Source organism: Lissotriton helveticus, chromosome 8 (assembly GCF_964261635.1).
Source record: "Lissotriton helveticus chromosome 8, aLisHel1.1, whole genome shotgun sequence".
NCBI lineage: Eukaryota > Metazoa > Chordata > Amphibia > Caudata > Salamandridae > Lissotriton > Lissotriton helveticus.
The window spans coordinates 62,301,482-62,317,350 of NC_136069.1; the positions used below are offsets into that span (position 1 = coordinate 62,301,482).

Genomic DNA, 15,869 nt, shown 5'->3' on the forward strand with positions numbered 1-15,869 from the left:
GGCCTGAAGACATGTTTCTCTACCACACTATTGGATGGCACAAGAGGTCCTATAGTGAACGGGTGACATTTAACTCTTCATGCATGGGTTAAGTTTCTACACAATATACTTTGGCCTTAAAAGAAAGGTAAATATGCCAGTCATGGATTAGCCACCTTTTACATGTTTTAGCGGTCATAGCACATACGCTGGGAAGTGGACAGCAGGGCCTGAGTGTTCAGGGTATAAAAAACAGCAACAAATGGGGTGACCATCATAAAGGGACATTTTCTCACACCAGGGGTGAGACATTGGGTTGTTGGTTGAGGAGGGTGAGAGCCCTGCTCAAGCAGCAGCCACAATCCCTGTCCAGGTGAACCACAAATAGTCAGTAAATTAACCTGTGCCTAACACTCTTGCGGTTTCGCACAACAACAGTCAGGCTTATCATAGAGGTAATGTGTAAAGCATTAATGCAGCACTCAAACAGTAATACGTTAAAAAAAACACCAGAAAAATCCAGGTGAAAGAGGGGTTTATGGAAGTTCAGGCAGTGATGTAAGAGGGACATCACCCACCAATGCAAGAGTAAGCCAATTGCTTTATGCTGGGCGTGGAGACATGCAACTCAAACCTTTCTAGTTATTCAGAGTTTGTGAATACTGAAACTTGCAACACTGTAAATGTACTCAAAAGTGTAGCTTACATTTGTAAATCAGGCCCTACATACATAGATCCCCATAATTTCCTGTGAATGACAATCAATAGATTCTGAGCTTTCAATGGTCACTCAGCAGGGGATAGCTTTCAGGAAGCAGGCCTTGTCTTGGTGGATGTGAATCAAACATTGCTGTCACATGGCACATCAAATTCCATACTTTACAGTTTCCTAATGTGCTCTGTGCAAGGAAAGAGTCCACATCTGCCCCTTTTCCTTGGTGTACAGGTTCAGTCTACTTGTTAAGTGATTGTATTGCCCTCGTTGCATTACCTTTGCCTGTGCGTGGATGGGCAGGACAAAGCGCAATCCCATATTTGTAGAGCTGCCCTAAAGATCATTCTGTGTTAATTGATAACCTCAGTGCCATACCTGTCAAACTCAGATCTGTAGACAAATTATTTTCCCAGACTCCAATTGAGTGGACAGAGTCTATGTGAGGTAGATTTATGATTTAGATTTGATGTAAGCGTCACAGGGAGTCGTCAAGTGCTGTGTGTAAGATAGACCATTCTTGTCAGCCTTGGTGCGTCTCTGTGTCCGTCAAGTGCTGTGTGTAAGATAGACAATTCTTGTCAGCCTTGGTGCGTCTCTGTGTCCTGGGCCAAGTGGGTCTAGCTTTTTCAGGCGGCTCTTGGGCCGGATTTTTGGGAACAAAAACTCATTTGTTGAAGTCCCATACCAGTACGATGCACTGCTTTATGTTTCGTTGAGAATATCAAATTCAGATTTGTTCAGTAAATAATGTGTCAAATGTTGATTCGATATCAAAAGATCCTAAATGTTTGATATTATCTTGTTATAGTTTCAGATTAGGACCTGTTATGAGTTGAGTAGACCAGTAGTGTCCAACGTAGGTACAGATGGATCTATGCTATGGATCAGATTATCAGGATAACCACTGACTATTTAAATTAAATATTCTATTCATATTATGCTAACATTTAGATCCCAAACATTCAGAATGAATCAGTCCTCACAGGCCTATGTTGGACCTCCCCCCGACCTCCAATTATTTCTAAATGCTAAGAATCTTTATCAACCAAGGTCCCTGCTGCCAATGGTGGTGCCCTGCTTAAGATTGCAGTTTGGAACACTAACTTTAAGGGGGCATTGAATTTGGGGTGTCCCGCTTATGAGTGGGTTTGGGTAATACCAGTTGGGGAGAGAACTGAAATGTTTCTGATCTGCTTAAGAGATGGGCTCAGGTTATTAACCTTTGGGAGACAATTTTACCTACAGCTAAATACTTATTGTGGCATTCCTGATATGTTTTTTAATAGTTGTATATTTACTGTTTTCATTTAAAGGTGGTTTCTGGTTCAGAATGGGGTAACATGCTGCTTTGGGAAGGTGGCCTTATCAAAGTGGAGTTCAGTCGAAAAGGGCGCAAACCCTGCCATGCTGGCTCCATTAACCAGTTTGTGCTGGACGAGGGGGAACTGCTTTCCATAGGATCAGACGGATATGTCAGGGTGAGTATCAAAAGTAACAAAATATAAGATCCACACTTTAATGCACTTTGAAAATGGAAGGACCATGTTAAGCAAAAAAAAGTTGAACTTGTATTTTGTTGTTGTTTGTGTAGTACATTGTATGCTTCTGTGAGCTGTGTCTTCTGTGTTACACACCTCTATAAAGTCTGTCTTGTGCTGTGTTCGAGTCTCGGGAAGGGAAGCTGTGGCTTGTGCTGTATGTTATGTCAGTGCGTATGGCACTCATGTCACCCGGGAGAGTATCCTGATGCAGGCACGACTATCCGCTCTATGGATAAAAGGTACGTGGATGAGAAGGAGCTTGGAGGAGTAGAGGTGTATGGCTGGGATGTAGAATCGGATGCAGCTTTTGAGGCATGTGGGTCCCAAGTCATGCAGGCCTTTGCATCTGTGGTGAGGAGCTTGAAAAGGGTGTATTTGTAAATGGGAAGCCAGTGGAGGTCTTCGAAGTGGGTGAATGTGTGGGCCCAGTTTAGGAGTTTGAGAATGGCTTGAGCATTCTGGATAACCTGGACCTCGAGCAGTTTGAAGATTCTGATGTACAGAGTGTTTTCATAATTCAGCGGGTGATCAGGGCTTGGGGTCATGGTATGGCAGTTGCTGAGAGGAAGCCATTTTAAGATTTTTTTGTGCGCGTTTGAGGGCATAGAAGCAGGAGGAGGCGATTGATTTGACTTGGGCAGGCCATCAATGCTTGGTTATTGATGATGATCCTTAGGTGTTGGGCTTTTTCCATCAGGATCTGGGTAGGTTCCCATTCAGCAGGCCACCAGGCTGGTGACCAGAAGGAGGTGTCTCTTTCAAAAAGCAGCACTTCATTCTTGCCTGAGTTGAGTTTCAAACAGTTGTCCCTCATCCAGTTAGTCAAGTTGGTCTGCGTGTTGCTGTAGTCATCAGAGAGGGAGAATATTAGCTGGATATTGATGTTGATGCTGTAGGCCCAGACAGTGCTTACTATGAGAGCCATCTAGGTATTGAAGAGTGTGGGGGATGCCAAAGATCAGGTTGGAGGTGCGAAATTATAGAGGGCCTTGTTGATCAAGTGAGTGTGGCCTGTGAGGAAGGAATTCATTTGGTGGACTGCAGATTCTTGGCTTCCTGCCTTTTGAAGGCGCTGGCTGAGAATGGGGTGGGACTCGGTGTTGATCCAGTAAAGAGGTCGAGGAAGATGAATGCTGCTACTTCGCCCTTGTACACAAAGAGGCAGATATCATTGGTGACTGCAATGAGGGCAGTCTCTGTGCTGTGATTTGGCCTAAAGCTGAACTGGGTAGGGAGTCAGGCAGAAACAAATAACTAGGTTTTAGGATTGTTTCTGAAAAGTGGGTCAGAGCTCACAGTGTAGAACTCAACAGGAAGCTAGTTCCATGCTTGCGTTGCCAGATAGAGAAAGGAGTGACCTCCCTTCCTTGCCTCTCTAACCTTAGGCACATCTACAATACAAGACTTAGAAGAACGTGAAACTCTTGGAGGAGAGTAGTGCTGCAGCCTGGTCGAAAAATTCTAAGGGCGAGAGATAAAGTAGGCCCTGTGTGTCAGAACTAACATTTTGAATAGAATTGTTGTCTTTACTGGCAACTAGTGCAGCAAACTCAGATGAAGAAACATATTTATCCAAAGAGGAAGTTTAATGATCAGACGCTCAGCCACATTCTGGACAACCTGCAACCTACTAATCAGGGAGACCCAGATACAAAGTGTTGCCATAACCATTCTTGATGTGAGAAGCATGTGGATTACAGTCTTTCGGACGTTCATTGGAAGAAGAAAAATATATTGTTTTTAAAGCTCAGAGCAGCCCAAAGCATGTGCCAACCACCAAAGACTGCTAGGGTTGAAAGGACAGCAAGGTGATGGGTAGGAGGTCTATGTAAGTGGAGGCATTTGGATCGCGGGCAAATTAGTTGTATATGTTTCTGATTTTGTTGCTGAAGAAGTCAGATAGCTGGGTGAGGAATTCTTGGGATGGCATTATGGCCGTCAGGGTGGTGGCTGGTGAGGTGAATTCTTACACTATGGAGAAGATCGTCTTGGCATTGTTGGAGCTTTTTTCGATTCGTTCAGTGAGGGATGTGTGCTTGGTGGGTCTGGGTTGTTGGTGGTAGTGCATGGGGCAGATATATAGGTGCTCCTGACATATTTGTTTTGTGTGTGCCTCCTGCAGTGTAATACCTGTTTACAGTGGCATTTGGAGAGTCATAGATCGGTGGGTTACCAACTGTTGAAGTTGGTGATGGCTAATGTGAGGTCTTCATGCTGCAACGGGCTGATGGATTGAACTTCGGAGGCTCAGTGTCATGAGGAATCTTGTTCCAATTGTGTTGGGCGGCTTTGGTGGGTCCGGTGCCATGTTGATAGGGTATGTGGAGGCTGAAGCAGAAGATTAAGTGGTCGGTCCAGGGGATGGAGGTGGGTGTGTTCACTGTGATGTTGGGAAATCTTCCGCCTGAACCAGAGGGTAGTGGATGTTACTCCTGCTACGTTTTGGCTCTTTCAAGTATATTAGTCAAGGCGCAGTGACCAAAGCACCAAAGCTACAATGGTCATAGCAACTGATATTTCTCTGTGCGGCCAGCCAATGAGTCTTTCGCACCAGTGAACCTCGCTTAGTTGCTTTATGTTTTACAGATTTAAAGCGGCTGCCAGCAGAACAGGCTCCTTTGCCCAACCAGGTTTAAATATATATTTTTTTAATTTGGCCTCACAGGAGGTACACAAATCCTGGCTCCATAACTTTCATGGATTAACTATGTAAGTATCTTGATAATTTAAGCCAATCATGCCTCTGGCTGAACCAATTTTAAATGCTTATCTCTCAAAAACTACTGACTGGATTAACACTAAACCAAACAAAAATAACTCCATTGCATAAAATTCTACTTACATTTGAAGTCTGGTTCAATTCTGTTCTTCTTTTTCCAAGTTGAGCCCAGTTTTAGAATATCAGGTTTAAGGCAGATCTGACAATGGGACAAAGTTAGAAGAGGTCAACAATCTTTGATTTACTAACATCTTTGGTGTAGTATGATGGCCCTGTAAGAAACTGATCAGACCTTTAGCGTATTTGGCTTACTCTTAGTGTATTGGGTTGCATGCAAATCCATGAAGAAGGGGCACAGATAAAGGGGAGGGATAGGAAGTGTTTGTTTGCTAATAACGTTGGCACTGGTTAAGGAGTGTGCATCGTATTTGAAATGATGTAAGCAAGTTCCTGTTTCAACAAGGCACAAAGATTAAAGAGTGGGCAACGGTAAGCGGGCTGTTCACAGCAGGCACTGATCAGGCCCTTTGGTGTGTCTGTGGGGAAGAAGGCCTTGTTCCGCAGGTGTTGTTCAGACCCTGTGGTACGCCTGTAGGGCTGAAGGACATGTACAGTGGGATTTGTCTCAACTAACCTCTCACAAGTTGCCAATCCCTTCAGCCGTGCGTAGTATATGTTGGCTTTGGGGCCTGGTATGTGCTAATAACTCTGACGCTGGGTAACGAAAAAGCATTTGACATCTGTTAGTAAGTTAAACCCAGTGCATGAATGAGTTCTCGCCAGCATTCATTGCTCGCTTACAGGAGGCATCAAGAGGGTTGCACACCAACCATACTCCGCATAGTGACCAAGGGTAACAAACTATCGCTCTCCAAAGGAATTCAACACATGCATGCACGGTTGGGATCCCTGGTTCAATAAATGGCCAGATGACGTGGAAGCTAATTTGTGTATCTTGTTCAATGTCAATATGTGGCCGAATGTAGTTTTGTATTGTCGTTTTTATGGCAGTGCTTTTGTGCAACAAATTACCCAGTTATGTAGGTTTTCCAGTGAGTTGACTGATTTTGTCATAGAGCTACCTAAATGCCAACAGAAGCATGTAGATAAGGCTGTGACTCTGTATTTTAGGTGTGGGACTTTGAGACGGTAGACACGGCGGAGACCACTGATGACATCGGGATTGTGGAGATGGAGCCCATCAACGAACTTCTCGTTGGCAAGCGCGTTAATCTGCAGTCCATGGTGAAGGTCTTGGCTCCACAGTCTCATATTTGGTTTGCTCAGGTAAGACGTTATTGTTTGCTTTCAGGGACATGGTCCACTACAGTACACATAAGATGGTTTACAATGATCTTACAGTCAATGTTTTTGGTTACAAATTCATCCACCGACTCGCAGTTCCCAACTACTGGTGTCAACCACAAATAAAATGTGTGAGCAAAGGAGAACTATTTCAGCCACATAGTACAGCAGGTCCTGGCCTTCCCCATACGTTTGGGTCTTCTTCTGTTAGCAAACATCTGTGTAGTGAAACGAGGCACTTAATAACTCCCAAGCAAAGCTCGGTGAGGGGGTTACAAAGGATTGCAAAGAAGGTTATGGGAGGGGAAGGTCTTGCCCCTGCCTCCATCTACTTAGGATGTCCTTCTTGGTGCGAGTGCTGAAGGTGTGTTAAAATGTTCGTTAAAATTAGGAGTAGCTTGGAAAATGAGTAGGAAAGACTTGTGCTTGCTCTCAGCCTCACCAATCGCACCAAGCCTCAGTAGCTGTTTTTTCTCTTTTAAAACTTTTCAGCTGGGACCAGAGTTTAAAAGAAAGGGTTTCCATCTTTTCAGGGCTTTATTTCAAGTCCCAATGATGTATCATGCAGTTATTGTTGCACCAGAGAAAATCCAATACTGTGCCTTGTAAATTACCCTCTGTTGCTTCTGCGTTCCTTCGAGGTCGCAATGTGGGCTATCACGCAGTTCATAATTTTCTACTCCTTTCTCCCCTTGTTGCCTGCACAATGTGTGCAAGATGAAATCATCACGCAGAAAATTATTGGAGCTACAAATTGTGTTTGCATCACAATTTGGTTCACCAGTCATGTTGTAATAAGGGCCAGAGAGTATCCTGTTAACTTTTTTCTCAGTAGTAATTATTATATTTTTAATTTACAAAAAGGAATAAGAGAAGGAGCCACTCGGGAGCATAAAGAAAATCGCTGATGGCTCTCAGGAATGGAAACAGCTAGCCCGAATACTGCAAAGCCCACTCAAACCTTATACATTGTTCTGTGCATCTTAACAATGGTATTTTCCACCAGCTTTGAGCATTCAGAAAGTGTCAATGGGAGTACGAGTAGGTGGTGCGCATGTGGGGGTGGTGGTAGGTGGTTGGGGTGCAGGATAAGCCTTTGCTTGTCTGAGAGGCACATTGTCTGCTCCACCTAGACTGCTGCAGAGGACAGGCAGGGGCCTGGCAATGATGCTGCCTACAGACCCTTGCCCAGTGTCCGGCCTGGTATGGCTGGGCCTGGAATGATCAGACTGGGGTTTTCAGAATCAATAACTCTTGGCCTGGACTCACCTGAAATTGTAACTTGGATATTACACCTACGATTCTCTAAGTCACTCATTCAGATTAGATCCGTGCCAGCAGTACCTTTTTTATCACCAGGGTATTTGGTCTCCCAAGAAGACTGACACCCTATGCCCTCTCGGATTTCTTTAGTTGCCATATTGCTTATTATTGCTTGCTATGTACTTCTGCTTGGCAGCTGTTTCAGCCCACAAGTTACTATCCCTTTATTGGTTTACTGTGAGTAAACATGGCTTACACTTTCACACTTCTAATAGTACTTTCTGCACCACACAATGCTGAAGAATACACATCAAGCATTCCTAGCCATGTAACCCCAACTTCCCGCACCAGAACGCCTCACAATACACCCACCAACCACATGCTCACTTCCACCACGCTCATCCTAAGTTTGTTCAAGATTCATACATTTGTGTAATCAAACATCTGTTCAGAAGAACAATCTGGTTTAAGAACTACGAGTAACTCGATTAAAAAAACAGCACCTGCTAATGTCAGAACCTGCTCCAGTGTTGCCTCCATCCCTGGTGTTTTCATCAGCAGAAGTGATAAGTCTGATAGGTCTAAGATCATCATTAACAGAACAGATGCTGGGGAAGATCCTGTCCACCTCCTCACCATAGAGAGTCCGTGGGCAGAAATAGAGAAGCCGGAGGTACTTCTAGTCATGGGTAGAGAAGGAATGAGATTGATAGAATGCAGCACAAACCTTGGTATTAAAGATTCCAATCGCTATGCCCCACAAGATTGCACGTGACCCCAAATCACATATCAAGTAAAAATGAGCCCTTGAAGTGTGAGTCTAAAGCAACAGGAACAAGGTTGGGAATTACAAGTGCTAAAAACAACCCAGGGTGGAAACTATACAGGGGGCAGTGAAAAAGGTACAGTAGTGTGAGAGATCACCACAGAACTTTAACAACAAACCAGTGCCACTGAACACACATCTTAGTCAGATCAGTACTGCATTGTACTAACATACTGCTCTCCAAACATTGCTGACAGTCCAGTGTTAGGCCATTTGTGCAAATCCTCACTACAGAAGCTAAGTCTGAACTATGCACCAATAAACACTGTAACACTCACTCACTAATATTCAGAACAGGGCAGAAGACATGCTGTTGATTGTGATGTCGTGTAAGATGTGAAAACATTTGCCAGTGCCACCACTTCCCTAAAGGCCTTTGTACATAGCAAAAGGCTGTTTTGCAATTCTTAATGGACTGAAATTGCGATTCGGCCCATTAAGAAATGCAAAAGGGCTTGGTACATCTGGGCCTAAGTTTTTTAATGCTGTTCTATGCTCAGCAAACACACGTACCTCAAAGGCAAAATGTACTTTATCCATGTTCGTCCATCAGATAATAGCCATTTTTACATGGCTTTGACTATCTAGTTAGAAACTTTGAATTTAATGTATAAGGAGTACCAGTTAATGACTATTATTTCATTCCTTAGGATGCCTATGGAGCTATCTGGAAGTTGGACCTGTCCTTTTCAAACATAGTAAGTTATGACTGCCTTAACCGCTTTAAATGATTAAACGCCAGCACGAGTTACAAGAATTATGTAGAACAGTCTTCTCTTCTTCATTTCTGTAGTCTCTCTGCAAAACATCCACCCATCCCTCGCCACATTACGTCTTGCATCTCACTATCAGTCTCCTTACATTGCTTGCCCCCAATTTACCATTCATTAGTGTGCCTTTTTATTAGAATTAATTTCTGTCTGTATACACATCCAGCACCCTTACCATGCTGAACACCTGCCAGGAGAGTCCTTTATTTTACAAAATATTGTAGGTGCAGACTTGCCCCCTAGAGAAGGTGTTTGAGTGCCCTGACACCTTAGGCCTGTCCATATGAGAGTGATCAGTACACCAATTAAAAGTTGACTGCTTGTAACTGCACCCAATACCTTGTCATAATGCATTCATTGTTTCTTTTCTTTCAGACCCAAGATCCAGAGTGCCTCTTTTCTTACCATTCCGGAAAGATTGAAGGCTTGGATGCATCTACGACTACTCACCTGGTGGCCACCACTACTCTTGATCGTAAGTCCAGAACGGATACTGTTGAAAACTGAGCACACTAGAAAACTGTCCATCTTTTGCATTGTGCATCTAAGGGGAACACGTGGATTTGTTGCCATGTGGCACCTGGTTAGAGAGTCTTTTACCTCCAAAATGTTGTACTAAATTAGTTAACATGAAGTAATCCTTAATCATGAATAATATTCCATTGAAGTACTGTTGAAGGCTGCTTTAACTGAAAATATCGCGTTTTGGAAAAATAGCAAATGTAATGATAGTTAATTCTTTTACTGACCAGATACTAATCTTAACTCTTTTAATGCTGAAGTTTTGCATATTTAACACTAAATGCTGGTTGTCAACCAAAGGCTCATGAGACAATTTCCAGACATCAAAAAATCTCAATAAAAAGAGAAGAATTTCATAACTTGATCAGTAAAGATATTCATACGTTTTTGACAATTAATAAAGATTGTGTATCAGGCTTGTTTGTTCTGTGGGATGCCCTTAATGCCTACATTAGAGGGTTCATTATAGTAATTTGTTAATATAGAAAGTGGTGAGTTAAAGAACTGGATCATAAAAAAGGGTTGACTATAACTGAGCTGATCCCTACCAATTATAAACCTCAAGATATATTGTGCTTTTTAGTATCTCTAAATTTCAAGACAATTGTAACTCTGAGATTAAGAAAATTGGTTGTCATATGAAAGGAGTTAGACACAAGTATCTGAACGATCCAAATCCTCTTCTTTTTCCTTGTGGATTGACCTGCAGGCTCAGTGCGGATCCATGACATCCTTGGGAAAAGCCCACTGGTGGATATGAAGTTCAAACAAGGTGGAACATCTCTCCTCTGGGCCCCTCGCATGGTAGGCATGGTCTTTCACTTCAGTCTGTGAGAGCATTTATTTACTTCCATTGTGTGCACGTTACCTTAAAGCTTTTATTGTGTTAGAGGGCATTTATATATCAATGAGCCCAACCAGGACAAGCTTAGCTCACTTCCTAAAATAAGTAGTTTTCTATAATATAGGTGTTTGCACTTCGAAGTGACCACCTCTTACTCACAGTAAAATAATGACATTCATTGAATAACTGCGTTGATGTGCTTCAGCAGCTTTGTATGGTATTTATATTCCTGGCGGGTCTGTCGTATATTTAGTAAACAAGACCAGAAAGGTTTAATTTACTCATTGGTACAAATTTGTCGCACGGGAGTGCACCACACTAGTTCTTTATTAAGCCTAGCCAGTGGTGTCCCTTAGCCTTAAATGTTTAGACTATGATCAATTCTCATGTTGAGGAGAATTATGATAATAATTCCTAAATATCAATGGCTGAAATTGTAAAGCACACTATATTGCCCCACTTAGAAATTCTTTATTTAGTAGATATTCAAAAGAATGTAATTTCGAGTCAGTTGGCTTTTGCTGTAGAAATGTGATTGCAGATATTGTTTCAGAATTTACCAAACATGCTGATGATTAATGTGACTGGACAGAGATACCAGCACAACAAAAAGTGATGGATCGCCCACAGGACTGCAACAAGTCTATCCGCTCTTTTTGTAGCTGCAGAGCTATATGATTTTTTACCAACTAACTTTTCCCAAAGGCATAAACATTTGGAACCTGCCCACCACAGAAATCACAATATTCCATTCTTTCTTTGTTCTGCTGTAGAGGCGTCAAACAGCTTCCTTTAATAAATCTCCCACACCATTGTAGGAGGGTTAGTGTGGGCACATATAACACAAACATTAGTAGGAGGTTTACAGCCCCGCCAAGCATAATACGAGTTTCCTCACGCCACACGTTTCATGGCTGTGCGACCGCCATGAAAAGTGTGGTGACGAGGAAACAAAGGGGGCCTCTCAGGGCCCCTTTGTGCCTCACATTATGTGGATGCACACGGGGGCATAATATGCCCCCCCCCACCCCGTGTGCATGCACACCAGTACCTGTATGGCATGAACTGCAGCAGTCCATCCCACGCAGCTACTGCTTTTGATGTTTCCATTGTGGTGCCTAGTTCAGAGGCACTGCCTTGGGAACACCAAAGAACCGCCCGGCAGACCGAAGAAAACTCCTAATATGACAGTCGATTTGTACATGGGTTTGGCGGTGCGGGCGTGGCTGTCCCCCTCCGCATCGCCAAACTCATAATGAGGCCCTAAGACATAGAGGTAACAGCCAAAAAGGGCAGTTCTAAAACATATAAAAAGGAAAGGTTAACATGTCAGCATCTCCACACCCAGAGCAATAGCCTTTGGAGAAATACTAGTCTAGTGGTTCCCACACTTTTAAGAACCATGACCCACTTTTTAGAACGACACGCCTTTAAAACGCACCTACATTTAATTGACATGAGGAGGGGTGAGTTTTTTAATGTAACTTATGCTTCATGTGGTGGCCCATTGTCATTTTCAGACCACACATTTTCCATTGAACTGGCCTCACTATGCACACACATGCAGTTTTACTGATAAGACTACAGCACTCAAATGATAATGTGCGGAAATATGCTTTCTGTAAATATGTATAATTTATGTAAAGTGCCTTTATTTGTTTTGTTCCTTTTAAAATCTCTGTTTTCATCACACTTCAGAACTACAAAAAAAAGTACTTCACTTTTACTTTCTAACTGCTGAATGTATACAGTTCATTTACTGGTATTTGCATTTTGCTGTGTGTTATAAAGTACAACATCCTAAGATTGTCACATAATTTCGTTTAAAAACTCCTCTCACCTCCCAGTCCAAGAGAGAAAAGTAAGCACCAATCCCATGTTAAAAAAACATAAGCAGCAACTTGTCAGAAGCCTGACATTTGAGCCCTGTCGTTAAAGCATGCAAATGTTACAAGATAAACACAGAATTTAAAGGCATCTTTATTTATTGCTTGGACTTTCACGACCCACCGAAAATAGGCTGGTGACCCACAAATGGGTCGCAACCCACATTTTGGGAAACCCAGTACTGGTCTATCCTCCAACATCCTCCTTTCATTCCACATCTCTGAATTCGGTGCCTGTATCTAGTTGCTACAATGACCTCTAGCCTTTATAAAAAAGCTCTAAAATCCAACATAATTTCCCCAGAGCATAAATATTATTTTATGTTATATTATGTTAATTATTTTCTTGTAATATACTTCATTGCAAACATAACAAGATGATGGACAGAGTGCTGAAACCTTTCAACTACTCACTGTCCGTCAAGACATCTTGGTTTAATCCATCATTATTTTGCTTACTATGCCACCCCAGTTTGCACCCAGCCATATGCAAATAAATCTTGACCCTGCGCCTCATGGAAACAGTCCAGTTTGGGCGGGACTGTTCCCATGAGGAACAGGGTCAAGACTGATTTGCATATGGCTTGGTCCAAACTGGGGGTACAGATATAGATCTTAACTTGCTTGGTCTATAGGGGGGCGTGGCTAGCAAGCTACGATGGCGGACGGAGTCTGCTAGAGCTCCGGTGCCGCCGGGGCTTAGCCATCCTGAAAGGAGCTTCTGGGGGGCCCAAACAGATCGTGGCAGGCGGCTTGGGAGCCGCAGAGACACTCGGGACCCCTGGTCCAAGTTTGGAGGAGCAGCGAGGGAGAACGGCCGGAGGTTGCGCCCGAGGCGTTTGCGGCCTCCCTCCTCGTGGGCAGCCGGGGACTAGATTTTAGAGCGGGCCCGAGGGACCTCGGGTACTGACAACCGGAAGTGCCGCACCTGGACCGGGGTGTACAGCTGAGCGCCCGGAGCCTCAACCGGACCGCCCGGGTGCCCTGCGTTGGGAGAACTGCCCCGTGACCAGACCGTCCCGACTGCGGGGGGCGCCTGGGAGCGGCGCGACCTGCTCACATCGCGGCACGGGGCTGGCGGACCCTGTGCGCTGGACGGCACCTCCGCAGCAACACCGCTGAAGGTAGGGAAGCGGGGGTGATGATAACTGGACTCATATGTGTGTGGCGCCCCCCCCCACCCCCGCTCCCTTCATCTCCCCATTCTTCCCTCCCCGGTTGGCTGCCGGATGCACTGGACCCCTGAGTGCCGCTGGGTCCATTTCCCGCTATCGATTGACGTGAACCCCGGGGGACCGGGACACCGCGCTGACACTGAGGCGGCCTGGACCGCGCTAGAACCCCAGGCACTGCGGCGCACCGGACTTTGGCGTGAAGGGCCGGCCGGTGCGGAGGCCCTGACGGAGATCCCCCCTGGGTGAGCGGCAGTGGACGCGTGTACTGCTGGGAGTGAGGCGACACGGGGGAGGGGCCTGACGGGGACACCCGGCGATATTGGCTGCATTTTGTTGGGCATTCTCCCGGCACGGCTGAACGTATCCGGTCTGCATCGGCCATGGTGCGCAAAACTACCAAACCACCTGACGGCCGAGAAGGCCCAATTATGGCTGTGACCACCCAGGCGGCCGCAGCGGGGGAGGCCCCCCCGAGGACATCCGGCCCGGACCCCGGAGGGGACCAACAAATGGACAAACTGGACCTAATTTTAAAGGAGATTAGAGACTCTAGGACGGTGATGGAATCGCAATTGGGTACCCTGACTACCAACCTCTCCTTACTAAAAGCTGACCATACTAAACTGGCCGACAAAGTCAAAGACCAGGGACTGGCGATAGCAGATATAACACCGACGGTCGCGGACCACACGGCCTCCGTCCAACAGCTGAAGCAACAGTGGTCTCCCTGATGGACCGTGTGGAGGACGCGGAAGGCCGTAATCGGCGGAATAACGTTCGCGTCATTGGCCTGCCGGAACGCAGTGAGGGGGCCCGCGCGACTGAATTTATGGAACAGTGGTTTCGCGACTATGTGGCCCCTGAGGGACTATCATCATTGTTCTGTGTGGAGAGGGCGCACCGGGTCCCCACTGGGCAGCCCAAACCTGGCCGGCCGCCACGCCCGCTGATCGTCCGGATACTCAATTATAGGGACAGGGACACCTTGCTGCAAAAGGCCCGAGAAAAATCCCTCATAGAGTTTGAAAACCGGCGCATCTCACTGTACCCGGACTATACCAATGTGGTACAGAAGCAACGATCATCGTACTTCGAGGTCAAGAAGAGACTCCAGAAGGCCAAGCTACGATATGCTCTACTATTTCCGGCCCGCCTCAAGATAGTGTACGATAAGAAGATGCACTTCTTCGAAAGCCCCACTGACGTGGAGGAATGGCTGGAGGTGATGGACATTGAGGGTGGCCAGGCCATGGCCCCAGGAGCGTCGGCGGACACGTCCCAGCGAGACTCGGAACAAGCTGATGAAGAGTCCCTCGCCTCGGGTGCGGAGCCGGGACGCAGGAGGCCCTCGCGAGAACAGCAGGAAGATGGACAGCGGGGAGCCATCGCCCTGGTGGGCAACTTCAGGGAAGATCGGGCTACTATTAATACGGACACGGACGATAGTACGATCCACTCGGACTCTGAACATAGTATGGTACTGTTCCCGACTGTGACGCCCAGAGCTGTGGATGAACTACTGGACAACGGACGTGAGTGATCACCGGCGGAGGTGGGAAACTGCATTCCCTGAAGATCAACGATATCCTTTTTCTGTTACCTGCCGGATGGCAGCACACACACGGGTGGGAGGAGGGACGGAGTGGGCGTGAGGCTAATAATGCAAAGGAATGGGACAGAGTACATATACCTCGCAAATGAGACACTGATAGAGACTAATGCAATGTAGATGGGGTCCAGAGAGGACTTGACACTGGAGTGGGACCCCCCGGAAGATATTTGGAATTAGTATCCTGATATTTACGCCCCTGGCGGCGCCACCGAACTGAATGGCTAATTGGGTTAGATCTGTGCTTGGCCACCCCCCACTGGCGTATGCACACATATTTGGTTGGTTCTGTTGCAGACTTTCTTGTTCGGCTCAGCAATGTTTTCAGGCTGTGCCAGGTTAGTTTTGTTCTTGGGAGGGCTAAAGTACGTCTCCTGGCAGGCACTTGCATCGTGCGCTATGCAGTGCATGGCGTCATACAGTGAATATAACTGGGTCCGGTCATGGCTGAAACTATAGCGAGGTATAGACTGACAACCTGGAATGTGCGTGGGCTTGGGGCGATTCAGAAAAGACACCGGATCCATGCATTCTTATTACGAAATCACGCTCAAATCACCTTCATGCAGGAATCGCACTTGACAGTGTCCGAAGCAAACACCTTACGGAAGAGATGGAGGGGAACCGTAATTTCCACTTCCTACTCCGCCTTCTCCAGGGGGGCTACTATTTGGGTACGCCATGGTACCCCATTTGTAGAACTAGACCGGAGGGT

The 15,869-nt window shown here is 45.7% G+C and overlaps 1 protein-coding gene across 2 annotated transcripts in view; it reads left to right on the plus strand.

The window, feature by feature from the left end:
• CFAP44 (cilia and flagella associated protein 44) overlaps positions 1 to 15,869 on the plus strand; it is a 969,845-nt gene that overhangs the window by 441,148 nt on the left and 512,828 nt on the right. For both annotated transcript variants that reach the window (XM_078656625.1, XM_078656626.1), the window contains 5 exons: positions 2,008 to 2,172; positions 6,086 to 6,241; positions 8,999 to 9,046; positions 9,494 to 9,593; positions 10,350 to 10,444. In XM_078656625.1, the coding sequence (XP_078512751.1) occupies positions 2,008 to 2,172; positions 6,086 to 6,241; positions 8,999 to 9,046; positions 9,494 to 9,593; positions 10,350 to 10,444 (564 nt within the window). The remainder of the gene's footprint in view (positions 1 to 2,007; positions 2,173 to 6,085; positions 6,242 to 8,998; positions 9,047 to 9,493; positions 9,594 to 10,349; positions 10,445 to 15,869) is intronic.